Raw genomic sequence first — 13,413 nt, 5'->3', positions numbered from 1 at the left:
AAAAGGTAAAATTTAAGATATTTTATTCATAATAGATTAAAAGATAAAGATCATCATAATTATACAAAAAGGGAATTGAAACAAGGCAAAGTGAATTCAAGACAATCCATAGCACGAGCAAAAATGCAAAGTCAAATATAAATCAAAAGATCGAATAATGCAACAAGTACGGAGCAACAGTGCACCAGCCGGTTTATTTAAATATCTTAAGTTTTACCTTTTGGGTTTGTACTTCCCTTTTTCTTCAATTTCAATAGAGTAGTAGTCTTCGAAAGAGCACTGTCACTCCATTTATTGTCTATGAGGCTGACCAAGATGGCTGCTGAGGGTTAGTTTTGGAAGGTCAACACAGTTGATAAATTCCCTTTGAAGGGAACCTGTCATCAGGATCAGACATTAAAAACTAAAGATATGGGCATAAAGGCGTTTTCCTTTGGATTTAACTTCACTGTACAAATATTCAGTGTTATTCTTGAATCACCAATAGAAGTTTTGGTGCAATAAGCTGTTTACCTACAGATTGACCCCACAGGCCCGACCGATGGGCAGAGTCTTCATCTCTGCCACGGCCCCTCAACTGCCTCTTGTGTAAGGATCTATATACTGTTTAAAATACAGTCGATCAGCGCCGTCTTAACTTTGATCTAAGATTGATCTGGTTGCAGGCCTTAAGGTACCGTCACACTCAGCAACTTTCCAACGATCACGACCAGCGATACGACCTGGCCGTGATCGTTGGAAAGTCCTTGTGTGGTCGCTGGAGAGCTGTCACACAGACAGCTCTCCAGCGACCAACGATGCCGAAGTCCCCGGGTAACCAGGGTAAACATTGGGTTACTAAGCACAGGGCCGCGCTTAATAACCCGATGTTTACCCTGGTTACCATTGTAAATGTAAAAAAAAAACCACATACTCACATTCCGGTGCCTGTCACGTCCCCGGCGTCCACTTCCCTGCACTCCTCCTGCATCCTGTGTAAGCGCCGGCCGTAAAGCAGAGCGGTGACGTCACCTCTGTGCTCTGCTTTACGGCCGGCCGGCGCTGACACAGGATGCAGAAGGAGTGCAGGGAAGCGGACGCCAGGGACGTGACAGGCACCGGAATGTATGTGTTTTTTTTTTTTTACATTTACAATGGTAACCAGGGTAAACATCGGGTTACTAAGCGCGGCCCTGCTCTTAGTAACCCGATGTTTACCCTGGTTACCAGTGAAGACATCGCTGGATCGGTGTCACACGCCGATTCAGCGATGTCAGCGGGTGATCCAGCGACGAAATAAGGTGCTGGCCTTCTAGCTCCGACCAGCGATGTCACAGCAGGATCCTGGTCGCTGCTGCGTATCAAACACAACGATATCGCTATCCAGGACGCTGCAACGTCACGGATCGCTATCGTTCTAAAGTTGCTAAGTTGTTCAGTGTGAAGGTACCTTTAGAAAAAAGGGCGTTGGTGTTAGCGCATGCACAGATTGAAATCTCAGCGCCATGATGATCCGAGATCTCAATTTCCGCATGTGCCAACATCCACACCATTTTCCTAAAGCCCGCCACAAGGTTAATGTGCACATGAGCTGACACTGGCGCCGTTTTACTGAAGCCTGCAACCAGATCAATCTGCGCCAGGGCCGCCCGTGGCTAGGACGGCACCATTGTGGAATTTTGAACAGTTTGTACATCCTTACATCAGAGGTAGCTGAGGGGCCGTGGCTGAGATGAAGACCCTACCCACAGTCCCGCTCTGATGCACAAAAACTTATATTGGTGATTAAAGAATAACCAGGCTACAGTGAAGGTACCTATGAAATCAGAAGAATAGCGCCTTTATGTGCGTATCTTTATTTAGCATGCCTGATCATAGTGACAGCTTCTCTTTAAGGATTTTCTAGTTTTCTATTAGAAATGCTTGAAAGTTTTATCCACTGTGAAAAATCAATTTTTTTTGGCAGAACTATGCAAACTTTAGCTACACACTGGGTACCCCACTGCAATCAGCGAAAATATGGGGCATGTATTTTACCAAATCTACTTTAAAGCCTGTATATAGAACATAAGCAGCGTTTTCAAGGGTTTAAAATTATAGTCAACGTTAATTTGGGAATTTAACCAGAGGTTCTCCAAATTTTTTAAAGGGAACCTGTCACCCGGAAAATCGCGGGTGAGGTAATTCCACCGGCATCAGGGGCTTATCTGCAGCATTCTGTAATGCTGTAGATAAGCCCCCGATGTTACCTGAAAAAGGAGAAAAAAACGTTAGATTATACTCACCCAGGGGCGGTCCCGCTGCTGGTCAGGTCGGATGGGCGTCTCTGGTCCGCTCCGGCGCCTCCTATCTTCTTTCCATGACGTCCTCTTCTGATCTTCAGCCACGGCTCCGGCGCAGGCGTACTTTGCTCTGCCCTGTTGAGGGCAGACAAAGTACTGCAGTGCGCAGGCGCCAGGCCTCTGACCTTTCCGGCGCCTGCGCACTGCAGTACTATCCTCTGCCCTCAAGAGGGCAGAACAAAGTACGCCTGCGCCGGAGCCGTGGCTGAAGATCAGAAGAGGACGTCATGGAAAGAAGATAGGAGGCGCCGGAGCGGACCAGAGACGCCCATCCGACCTGACCAGCAGCGGGACCGCCCCTGGGTGAGTATAATCTAACGTCTTTTTCTCCTTTTTCAGGTAACATCGGGGGCTTATCTACAGCATTACAGAATGCTGCAGATAAGCCCCTGATGCCGGTGGGATTACCTCACCCGCGATTTTCGGGGTGACAGGTTCCCTTTAAGTGAATGAAAACCTTAAAAAACGATCCATATCACTGATACAAGTGCAGGATTGTTACAAGAAAGCTAATGCTTTAAATCATCGCTTTGTTTTTTTCAGTCTTTCGAAGTCAACAATAACATTTTCGCCAACAGCAAACGGAGATCTTGTTAAAGTCAAGGAGTTAATACACAAAGTAGACATAACCCAACCCTTTACAGTTCCATCAGTCCTCGAAGAAAGAAGAATACATTCAACACACTGTGCGTCTGTGAACACAAGGGCTGAGAAGTACTTCAAAGACGGCCACCTCGTGAGAAGTCGTGCCGAGCACGCACTGATGGAAGCGCGCCTTGTGTGTGCCGAGGCTTTGAACAAATCTAACGATAAATGTTTCATGACAAATCTAAAAATTGGACATGTCTGGCATCTTCACACCTGGACACTGCATAATTATACACAAGCAAGTTAATAATAAATGCCGGTATAATATGCCCCTTACCGAGAGAGCAGCAGACAGAACTGTTCCTTTATATACGGATGGGGACAAAAGTTTTGAGACCGACAATTTTGATTTTGCTTCTTCAGTTTTTAAAGTGATTTTTTGGACCTATTTTAGATTGCTGTAAGGTGTGATCAGATGTATTGAAAAAAATTGCAAAGTCATTCCTTCTCACGAAAATCAACTTAACCACTAAAACTTAATTTTCACTGAATTCAAGCTGATGGTTTAATTGATACCTTTTTGGGGTAGATATGCCATTTTGATCTCTTAATTTTTTTAGGTGTTGCCACGATTGAAAAAAATGCAATTCTGACAAGTTTTTTTTTTATTGTTGCACCATTTACCAGTCAGGTTAATTAATTCTAGATATGAATATATAGGAAATTCACAGATGTAAAGTTAACAAATATACTGTATTTATTTTTTATTGTTTTGTTATGGGAGGGGGGGGGGGGTTGTGATTGGAATTTTTATATATATATTTTTTTAAGATTTATTATATATTTAATTTTTGTTTTCTTTTTAACGTTTTATGTAAACCTGTGTGACCATCTTATCGTTTTTATTATATACAGCAATACAAGAGTATTGCTGTATATAGCAAAAATCACGGACTTCTATGAATGTCAGCCACAGACTTGTCTTCATAGTAGCACATTCATGGCAGGCAAGGGGATTTTTCGCTAACCCCAAGCTGCCACATCGACCCATTGTGTCGTGGTGGCGAGGATGGTTGCTTGTAACACAGCCATCAATTGTTTGAAATAATGCAGGCTCAGTTTCTGAGCCTGCATCAAAAACAGGGACCCAATAGGAGATCATAAGACGGGAAAGATCTAAACTGCAATACTAGATACAGCCACAGGTAAAAGTGGCGCTGTTTCTGGATAACCAATGCAGATAATCGTTTCCTAAAGTGAACAACTCCTAAGGCTAAACCCTTCTACGGTGTCCTCAAACTGGACCTGGAGTTAGATGGACAACATTTATAAGCTACGAGTCAACAATAACCAAAAACTGCCTGACCTGAGAAACTAGTGACCCCCAAACTCTATCAGGCACTAAATAAAATATTTGGGCTTTGGACAGGTACATATTACAAGTGGGAGGTCATAATTATGACTTACGTTTGAGATTTCCTTGGCGGTGAGAGAAAAAGGGGCCACAATCTTATAAGTTGTTCCGGAGATCTGTAATCAGAGACAGGAAGGTTTCCATTATATACACTCAAGACCTGAGAACCTGAAGATCTCCTATTTAACACAAAGGCTCAAATGCTTTCATGCAGATCCCTACTTTATCACATATAAGGGAAATATGGCTGGTTGAAGTGTCAAAATGCCACTTTGTCATGACCCTTAGCAAAAGTATATGTGTTAACGCAAGGGGCTTCAAACTTTACCTTTCCCTCAGCTGAAAGAATGGCTCTACTCTGCATAGTGACCGTTCACTGCAGAGCAGCTCATAGAAATTGTTATCTATTCTGCCTGTCAAATAAGGAGAAGATCATCTGTAGTAGTGGAGCACTATAGCTAACAAAACTTCTTCTGCTAGAATTGATTTAGCTGCCAGAGGGGGAAGGAAACTGATTCTATCCAGATCCAGCTAATTCTCCATATACCCAGAGCCAGAGGCATAGATCTGTGGTAGCTCCAAGAGAGACAAATGGAAGCAAAACAAGCTACACTACAAACACTGTTATGGTAAGAGAGATTTCCTGTATTACAACAGAAAATGCAATTATAAATACATTTTTAATTTTATTTAATAAGCAAATCATACTTGTTTTATTTAGGGAGGTGATCGCTGTCGTTCACCAAAATGATCACAGTCTTGGTAAACTGTCAGAAACTTGTCCAAAATGTTAACATGACAGGTGACTGCAAGTATGTGCAGTAGGAAGCTCCACAACTGTGACCAAGAAATTGCTTGACAGCACCTGGTATAGGTTGTCTCCAGGTCACAGTAGCCTGCTCAGATAGACAGGGTGGACAGCAGGGTGAGCAGCCTCTTCTTACCTGAGCACCCCCAGTATGTCCAATATTAGATCTGATAGACATAGTGAACAGCAGTGTGAGCAGCCTCTTCTTACCTCTGATATCCCCTGATATCTCCATTATTTGATCATCTAGACAGGGTGGATAGTAATGTGAACAGCCTCTTCTTACCTCAGCACTCCTGGTATCCTCAGTATTAGATCAGATAAGACACGGTGAATAGCAGTGTATGCAGCCTCTTCTTACCTCAGCACGCCTGGTATCACCAGTATTAGATCAGATAGACAGGGTGGACAGCAATGTGAGCAGCCTTTTCTTACCTCAGCACCCCTGATATCTCCAGCATTAGATCAGATAGACAGGGTGGACAGCAATGTGAGCAGCCTTTTCTTACCTCAGCACCCCTGATATCTCCAGGATTAGATCAGATAGACATAGTGGACAGCAGTGTGAGCTGCCTCTTCTTACCTCAGCACGTCTGGTATTACCAGTATTAGATCAGATAGACAGGGTGGACAGCAATGTGAGCAGCCGTTTCTTACCTCAGCACCCCTGATAGCTCCAGCATTACATCAGATAGACAGGGTGGACAGCAGTGTGAGCAGCCTCCCATTACCTCAGCACTCCTGATACCCCCCTCTATTAGATCTGATAGACAGGGTGGACAGCAGTGTGAGTAGCCTCTTTGTACCTTAGCACCCCTGGTATCTCCAGTATTAGATCAGATAGACAGAGTGGACAGCAGTGTGAGCAGCCCCTTCTTACCTCGCATCCCTGATATCTCTAATATTTGATCAGAGAGACAGGGTGGGCAGCAGTGTGAGCAGTCTCTCCTTACCTCAGCACTCCTGGTATCTCTAGTATTACATCAGATAGGGTAGACAGCAGTGTGAGTAGAATCTTCTTACCTCAGCACTTCTTGTATCACCAGTATTAGATCAGATAGGCAGAGTGGACAGCAGTGTGAGCAGACTCTTCTTACCTTGCACCACTGATATCTCTAATATTTGATCAGAGAGACAGGGTGGACAGCAGTGTGCAGCCCCTTCTTACCCCAGCCTCTTCTTACCTCTGCCTTTATGGTATCACAGGAATTCCTAGTATTACATGTGAATATCCACTGAGAGAACATCTTTGTACACATGAAAGGAGGTGGCAGAGTTTCTACTGCACATGATCACAGCTACCTGTCTTATTAACATTTGAGGACACTTTGTCTGATTTGCTAATGAAAGGAATCTACTATATAATTGTCTAAGGGTCACTTCCGTCTTTCTGTCCTTCTGTCTGTCACGGATATTCATTGGTCGCCGCCTCTGTCTGTCATGGAAATCCAAGTCGCTGATTGGTCGCGGCGAAACAGCCACGACCAATCAGCGACGGGCACGGTCCGGCGGCAAAATGACCGCTCCTTCCTCCCCGCAGTCAGTGCCCGCTCCATAATCCCCTCCAGTCAGTGCTCACACAGGGTTAATGGCAGCGCTAACGGACCGCGTTATGCCGCGGTGTTACGCACTCTGTTAATGCTGCAATTAACCTGTGTGACCAACTTTTTACTAATGATGCTGCCTATGCAGCATCAATAGTAAAAAGATCTAATGGTAAAAATAAAAAAAAATAAAAATTGTTATATACTCATCGTCCGTCGGCCCCTCGGATCCAGAACAGGCCTTTCCCGCTCCTCGCGACGCTCCGGTGACCGCTCCATGTATTGCGATCTCGCGAGATGATGACGTAGCGGTCTCGCGAGACTGCTACGTCATCATCTCGTGAGACCGCAATGCACTCTTGAGACCGGAGCGCGCGACGAGCGTCGGTAACCGCTTCCCCATGATCCGGGGGCCAACGGAAGGTGAGTATATAACTACTTTTTATTTTAATTCTTTTTTTTAACATGGATATGATGCCCACATTGCTATATACTATGTGGGCTGTGCAATATACTACGTGGGCTATGCTATATACTACGTGGGCTGTGCAATATACTACATGGGCTGTGCAATATACTACGTGGGCTGTGCTATATACTACATGGGCTGTGCTATATACTACGTGGGCTGTGCAATATACTACGTGGGCTGTGCAATATACTACGTGGGCTGGGCAATATACTACGTGGGCTGGGCAATATACTATGTGGGCTGTGCAATATACTACGTGGGCTGTGCTATATACTACGTGGATTGTGCAATATACTACATGGGCTGTGCAATATACTACATGGACTGTGCAATATACTACGTGGGCTGGGCAATATACTACGTGGGCTGTGCAATATACTACGTGGGATGTGCAATAGGCTGTGCAATATACTGCATGGCCTGTGCAATATACTACGTGGCCTGTGCAATATACTACGTAGGCTGTGCAATATACTACGTGGCTGTGCAATATACTACGTGGGCTGTTACATACTACGTGGCTGTGCTATATAGTACGTGGCCGGCCGCGAACAATCAGCGACGGGCGTAGTCCGGCCGCGAACTGGCGCGGGATTTGAACGACGCTTCGCTAATTGGTCATTGCCGGCCGAATCCTGAGTATTCAATGTATTATTCTAAAATCTTCATAAATAAACTACATATATATTCTAGGATACCCGATGCGTTAGAATCAGGCTACCATCTAGTTTATTTATAATGACATTTTCTTAATTTATTCTTACTCCTGGAGAACATCTTTGAGAAAACTCATAACAGCCTTTTTTTTAGGACATTTGGCATAAAAATTATTCAAAGGATAACCCCCTTAATAGTCACTGTGCTAAAAAATTTTTGTGATAATTATATATAAAATCCATGAGTTCCTTTAAGACATCGATTGTTGGTTTTCTCAAGATTTCTTCTCAATGCCATAGAAGAAAGACATGTTTGGTTAAGTTTACCTCTGAAGAATTCTGAAAGGTTATCACAGCAGGAAGGGAGCGCAGCAGCCCGGCCGTGGCCTCTTTTGTGTTTAGTGTAGCGGTGTATGACACTTGGAAAGTCTCTCCGGCTGTAATATGAAAACACAAACCATAAAATTCTTCAGAAAGGCACATGAAATCTTCCTTCCTCTCCATTTTATACACAGATGACATTTGGAGTCCTTCGCCCGTCCCCGATTCAGGCTCCAAGTCTATTTATCCAGAATATAATGTCTGCTTTCTGGCCATGAAGGTTACCACCGTGTTTTCTATGGCTTGTTTTTTTGCAGGATGAGTTGACATTATCATTGGTCCCATTTTTAGGAACATAGATTCTAAAGCGGTTTCAATTTTTTTTCCATACTTTTTAGGTGACCGGTAGCCAGATCAAAAGTGAATAGTTCTTGCTTTTATTTTAGTCCTGCTGCTCCCGAGTATTAAAGTTTTAGTTTAAATAAAAACATTCGACATACAGTTCCAAAGACATGGACCTTTTATTATTTAAGGCTTTTTTTTTCCTTAAAGGGAGTGTGTATTACAGGGTTGTTTTATAGAAGAGCACTCAGCACAATGTTAGGGCAGTCTCACACGTCCAGATAATTCCGGTACCGGAAAAAATCGGTACCGGAATTATCCGTGTCCGTGTGCTGGTGCGTTTCTGTGGCACATCAGTGTGGCACACGTGTCCCGCCCGTGTGCCCACTGGGTACCACACGCACCGTGCCGGAGACAGCGCTAAAGTTTAGCGCTGTCCCCTGCATCTGGTGCTGAAGCCCCATTCATATCTTCCCTGCAGCAGCGTTTGCTGTAGGGAAGATATGAATAATTGTGTGTAAAATCAAGATCCAGGTCCCCCTCCCACCCCCTGTGCGCCCGCCCCGCTGTGATTAAAATACTCACCCGGCTCCCGGCTCCCTCGCAGCGTCCTCTCCTGGCCGCACCTTCTCCTGTATGCGGTCACGTGGGGCCGTCGATTACAGTCATGAATATGCGGCTCCACCTCCCATAGGGGTGGAGCCGCATATTCATTACTGTAAATGAGCGGCCCCACGTGACCACATGCAGGGATCTTGATTTTACACACAATTAGGCTGCCGTCACACTAGCAGTATGTGGTCAGTATTTTACCTCAGTATTTGTAGCCAAAACCAGGAGTGGATCAATTAGAGGAAAAGTATAATTGAAACATATGCACCAATTCTGTATTTATGACCCACTCCTGGTTTTGGCTACAAATACTGATGTAAAATACTGACCAAATACTGCTAGTGTGATGGCAGCCTTATTCATATCTTCTCTACCTCAAACGCTGCTGCAGGGAAGATATGAATGGCGGCTTCAGCACCAGTGGGGGGGACAGCGCTTAATGTAGCGCTGTCTCCTGCATGGCACACGGACTGCACACGGACAACGTCCGTGTGCGGTACGTGTTTTACACGGACCCATTGACTTTAATGGGTCCGTGTAATCCGTGCGCTCCCACGAAAACTAGTATTGAAAGATAGGAGACAAAAAAAGCGCAAATAGGGTCTTATCCCCAGGATTGTTTCTGATCAATTGTGAGAGAACTGCTCACCTGGTAGTACACAGTACAAGCGTGTAGTTTGTCAGCTGCTGCAGATCCACAGGTCGGCGCTGCGACCTCTCAGAACCGTTATAATAGATGAAATGTGGATTACATCCGCGCTGCTGCGACAAATAATAGATCCAGATATACTTGTAAGATGTTCGGGTGGTTTATTCTGACACTGACATGTCTCCGTGTTTGGCACACGGAGACACGGTCCGCAAAAAATCAATGACATCTGCACAGATGATTTTAATGTGTCTACGTGTGTCAGTGGCTCGGGTACGTGAGGAAACTGTCACCTCATGTACCGGAGCCACTGACGTGTGAAACCGGCCTTATACTATGAAGCAGTGCAGAATAGCGATTTTTTTTCTCTTGCTGATTCTGCATGAGAAAATAGTCGCAAAATTGTGCGAGTGGCTCGACAAATAAGATGACATGCATCCATTCAGGTCTATGGGGGCATGTAAAACATCGGACTGCACTCAGATATCATCCGCCTGCAGTCCGAATCACACGGACAATGGAGAAAATGAAGAAATTAAGTTCTCCGTCTTCTCCGCACAAGTGCTGTGATTTTCTCATGCAAGAGAATTGGATCACAGTAAAGTGACACTCAGATCAATCCCTGACAGACTTTGAGTCAAGTGTCATTAGCATAATCAATCCGATTCCCTCGCATTAGAAAATATACACTAGTGTGATCCCGGCCTAAAACTGACAGGAAATCTGCCTTTACCAGGACCTAACTGGTGTACCAAGATGAAGGGCAATACCTATTCTAAGTACAAAGGGTTTCTGTCGCTTCGGACACAGAAGCCAAGATAAGCCCCTAAAAGGTCCCTTTGGCTTATATGAAGATCAATACTGTGAAAAAATGTAATAGTTTCAGTCCCTGTTGAAGATTTTGATTTGGGTCTTGAAAATGCACCACAGAGGACTGATGAGGTAAATGAGAAAGCTCCTTTTGTTTGGTCTAAATTTTCATTCAGAAGTCTGTTGCTCTCGTATGAGTGCCATCTGTGGTTTTGACGGAAAGCAATAGTACCCATGAGAGTCTAGGGGCCATTCACATATCCGTGACTTTTCATGGACTCGGTGGTCTGCGCAAAATCGCAACGACATGTTTGATTTTGATCCGAGTGTCAGATTAAATTTGGCAATGCAAGTCTATGTATCCATGGGAAAAAAAAAAATTGGACAGTGCTCGAATGTCATCAGAGTGTTGTCTGATTTTTACAAACTGTCAGAAAGGAGAAGGTGGGGGAAATTTTTTTTACTTTCCACGCACGAGAAAAGCTGGCACTCTCAACAAACTCTCAACAAAAACTGAAAAAACCTTTCAAGAAACTCTGAAGAAACACTGAAGAAACTCTCAACAAAAACTGAAAAACCTCTGGGAAAAAACTCTGTTGAAAGGTTTTCGAGTTTCTTCAGAGTTTTTTTCAGAGGTTTTTCAGTTTTTGTTGAGAGTTTCTTCAGAGTTTTTTCAGAGTTTGTTGAAAGGTTTTCGAGTTTTTTCAAACTCTGAAAAAACTCAAAAACCTTTCAACAAACTCTGAAAAAACTCAAAAACCTTTCAACAAACTCTGAAAAAACTCAAAAACCTTTCAACAAACTCTTTTTCAGAGTTTGTTGAAAGGTTTTTAAGTTTTTTCAGAGTTTGTTGAAAGGTTTTTGAGTTTTTTCAGAGTTTGTTGAAACGTTTTCGAGTTTTTTCAAACTCTGAAAAAACTCAAAAACCTTTCAACAAACTCTGAAAAAACTCAAAAACCTTTCAACAAACTCTGATAAAACTCAAAAACCTTTCAACAAACTCTGAAAAAAACTCTGAAAAAAATCAAAAAAACTTTCAACAAACTCAACAAACTCAACCAACTCAACAAACTCAACCAACTCAACAAACTCAACAAACTCAACAAACTCAACAAACTCAACAAACTCAACAAACTCAACAAACTCAACAAACTCAACAAACTCTGCTCCATTGTGTATTCCTTTTTAAAAAAAAAAAATCTGTGAAACAATTCCAGAAATATGGACCTTATAGTCAAGTGCAAATTTTCATGGTTTTTTATGGTCAAGGCAGTGGTGGTCAAAGGGTAATAATGAGGAGGACCCTTAACACACGCCCTCAGAGAGCCATATGAGCACCGCCCTCTTAGTAATGACCATAAAAATGAGCATCAACGCCAAATAAAAAGGCCCTGGTCTCTGGAACCATATGGCGGATTTTTTTTTTTAGAGAAAGCAGAATACACAGAGAAGCAGGTGAAAAAGAACAAAAACTGGGTACTGTTGACAGATAGTCTTCCACTGTCGTATTATAGCTGCATCAAAGTACCGGCACCCACAATAGTCTATATACCGTACATGATTTCATGCTATTGTAGTATTGCAGATATAAAAACACACCACATGGCAGTACATTGGGTACGTATTGCTCAAAACTCCGAAGACATGAGGAACCTGAATGTGCTTGAGTCTTTAAATATATCATTGCTCTCGGACACTCTAGATACATTTACATTGCAGGGATTTTTAAAAGGTCAAATTGAAAAATTGGATTTGATCAGAAAGGCATGTGTTCTAAGAACACATAACTAAAGGATGGTAAAGTATGGTCTCACACCTTCCCGCAGCAGGAATATTCTCGGAATTTTCTGCCATTCCCTATACCGCGATCCGCAAGCTGCAATCACTGCAATGAATGGACGAAGAACAAAGTGGTGTGATTACGCTTGCGTCCCGCGTACTCTCGGCCTTTCTATAAATTGAGGATTTTTATAGTGACACGCTGGAGATACTTCACATTCATGAAAAAAGTTTGGCTGTGACCATGAAATAAATGAATCTTTTATCTGGCTTCCCACACTCGGCGTCAGCGGCTGTCGCACATCGTACAGTGAAAGCCCAGCGCTGACGTCTTACCGCTTCTATAGCTTTTATAGTATTACAGATAGGGCCGTCACCTCTTAGAGAGTCTTTTCGGAAGATCTGCATCCCGATAACGGAGCTGCTTAGGTCAGAACTGCTTTCTTGTATAATCATGCCAGTGACGTTGTCCTGTAGGGTAATATTAGTCATGTTCACTGCGGAGGAGGACAATCCGGTGTTATTAGCGATCAGCACAATGTAGGCTGTCTGCGGGTCCTTTACCTGTAATAAAGGTGGAAATATACTGTGAGCGGACTGATTGTTTCAATTGGGAGTTGGGGCAACCCCTTTAAAGGCTAGGGACACCTTTGAGGTAGAAAATTATTTTTTACATATGATAGTGGTCAATCTACCATCTTTATTCCTTCATTCTTTTTTCAGACCCCTTGACTTGTAAATTGATCCACATTTCAGATTTGTTCTTGAGGGATTGTCCCTCCCAGTAATATAGGTTGAATATGAGCTCTGTATGCATCCAGGGTGCTACTGTCTTCAGTAGTTCATGTATAAATACAGGATATATCCTGCGCTTGTTTCCTCTTTATATCCTTTCCTCCTTTTAGTTTTTTTCTGCCCTCCCTAAAATACTTTCTCCCCTCTCCATGATGTTGGGATTTATGTGTAGTTCACTCTCATGCCCTTCTGCAAACTCTAACACCGAGAGCATGACAATTAGTCAGAAATGCAGGCAACTAGTGTGGAATGAGGCCCAGGAATAGCATCATAGGACCCAATCCCAATAATAAAAATAGAAC

At 43.3% G+C, this 13,413-nt stretch overlaps 1 protein-coding gene across 2 annotated transcripts in view; it reads right to left on the bottom strand.

Annotated features, from left to right (window-relative positions):
- EVC2 (EvC ciliary complex subunit 2) overlaps nt 1–13,413 on the bottom strand; it is a 205,874-nt gene that overhangs the window by 134,571 nt on the left and 57,890 nt on the right. For both annotated transcript variants that reach the window (XM_069744826.1, XM_069744825.1), the window contains exons 5-7: nt 12,694–12,880; nt 8,131–8,240; nt 4,377–4,439 (exon numbers count right to left, since the gene is read on the bottom strand). In XM_069744826.1, coding sequence (XP_069600927.1) covers nt 4,377–4,439; nt 8,131–8,240; nt 12,694–12,880 — 360 coding nt within the window. The remainder of the gene's footprint in view (nt 1–4,376; nt 4,440–8,130; nt 8,241–12,693; nt 12,881–13,413) is intronic.

Source organism: Ranitomeya imitator, chromosome 1 (assembly GCF_032444005.1).
Source record: "Ranitomeya imitator isolate aRanImi1 chromosome 1, aRanImi1.pri, whole genome shotgun sequence".
Lineage (NCBI taxonomy): Eukaryota > Metazoa > Chordata > Amphibia > Anura > Dendrobatidae > Ranitomeya > Ranitomeya imitator.
This window is presented reverse-complemented; position numbering and strand designations above follow the sequence as displayed.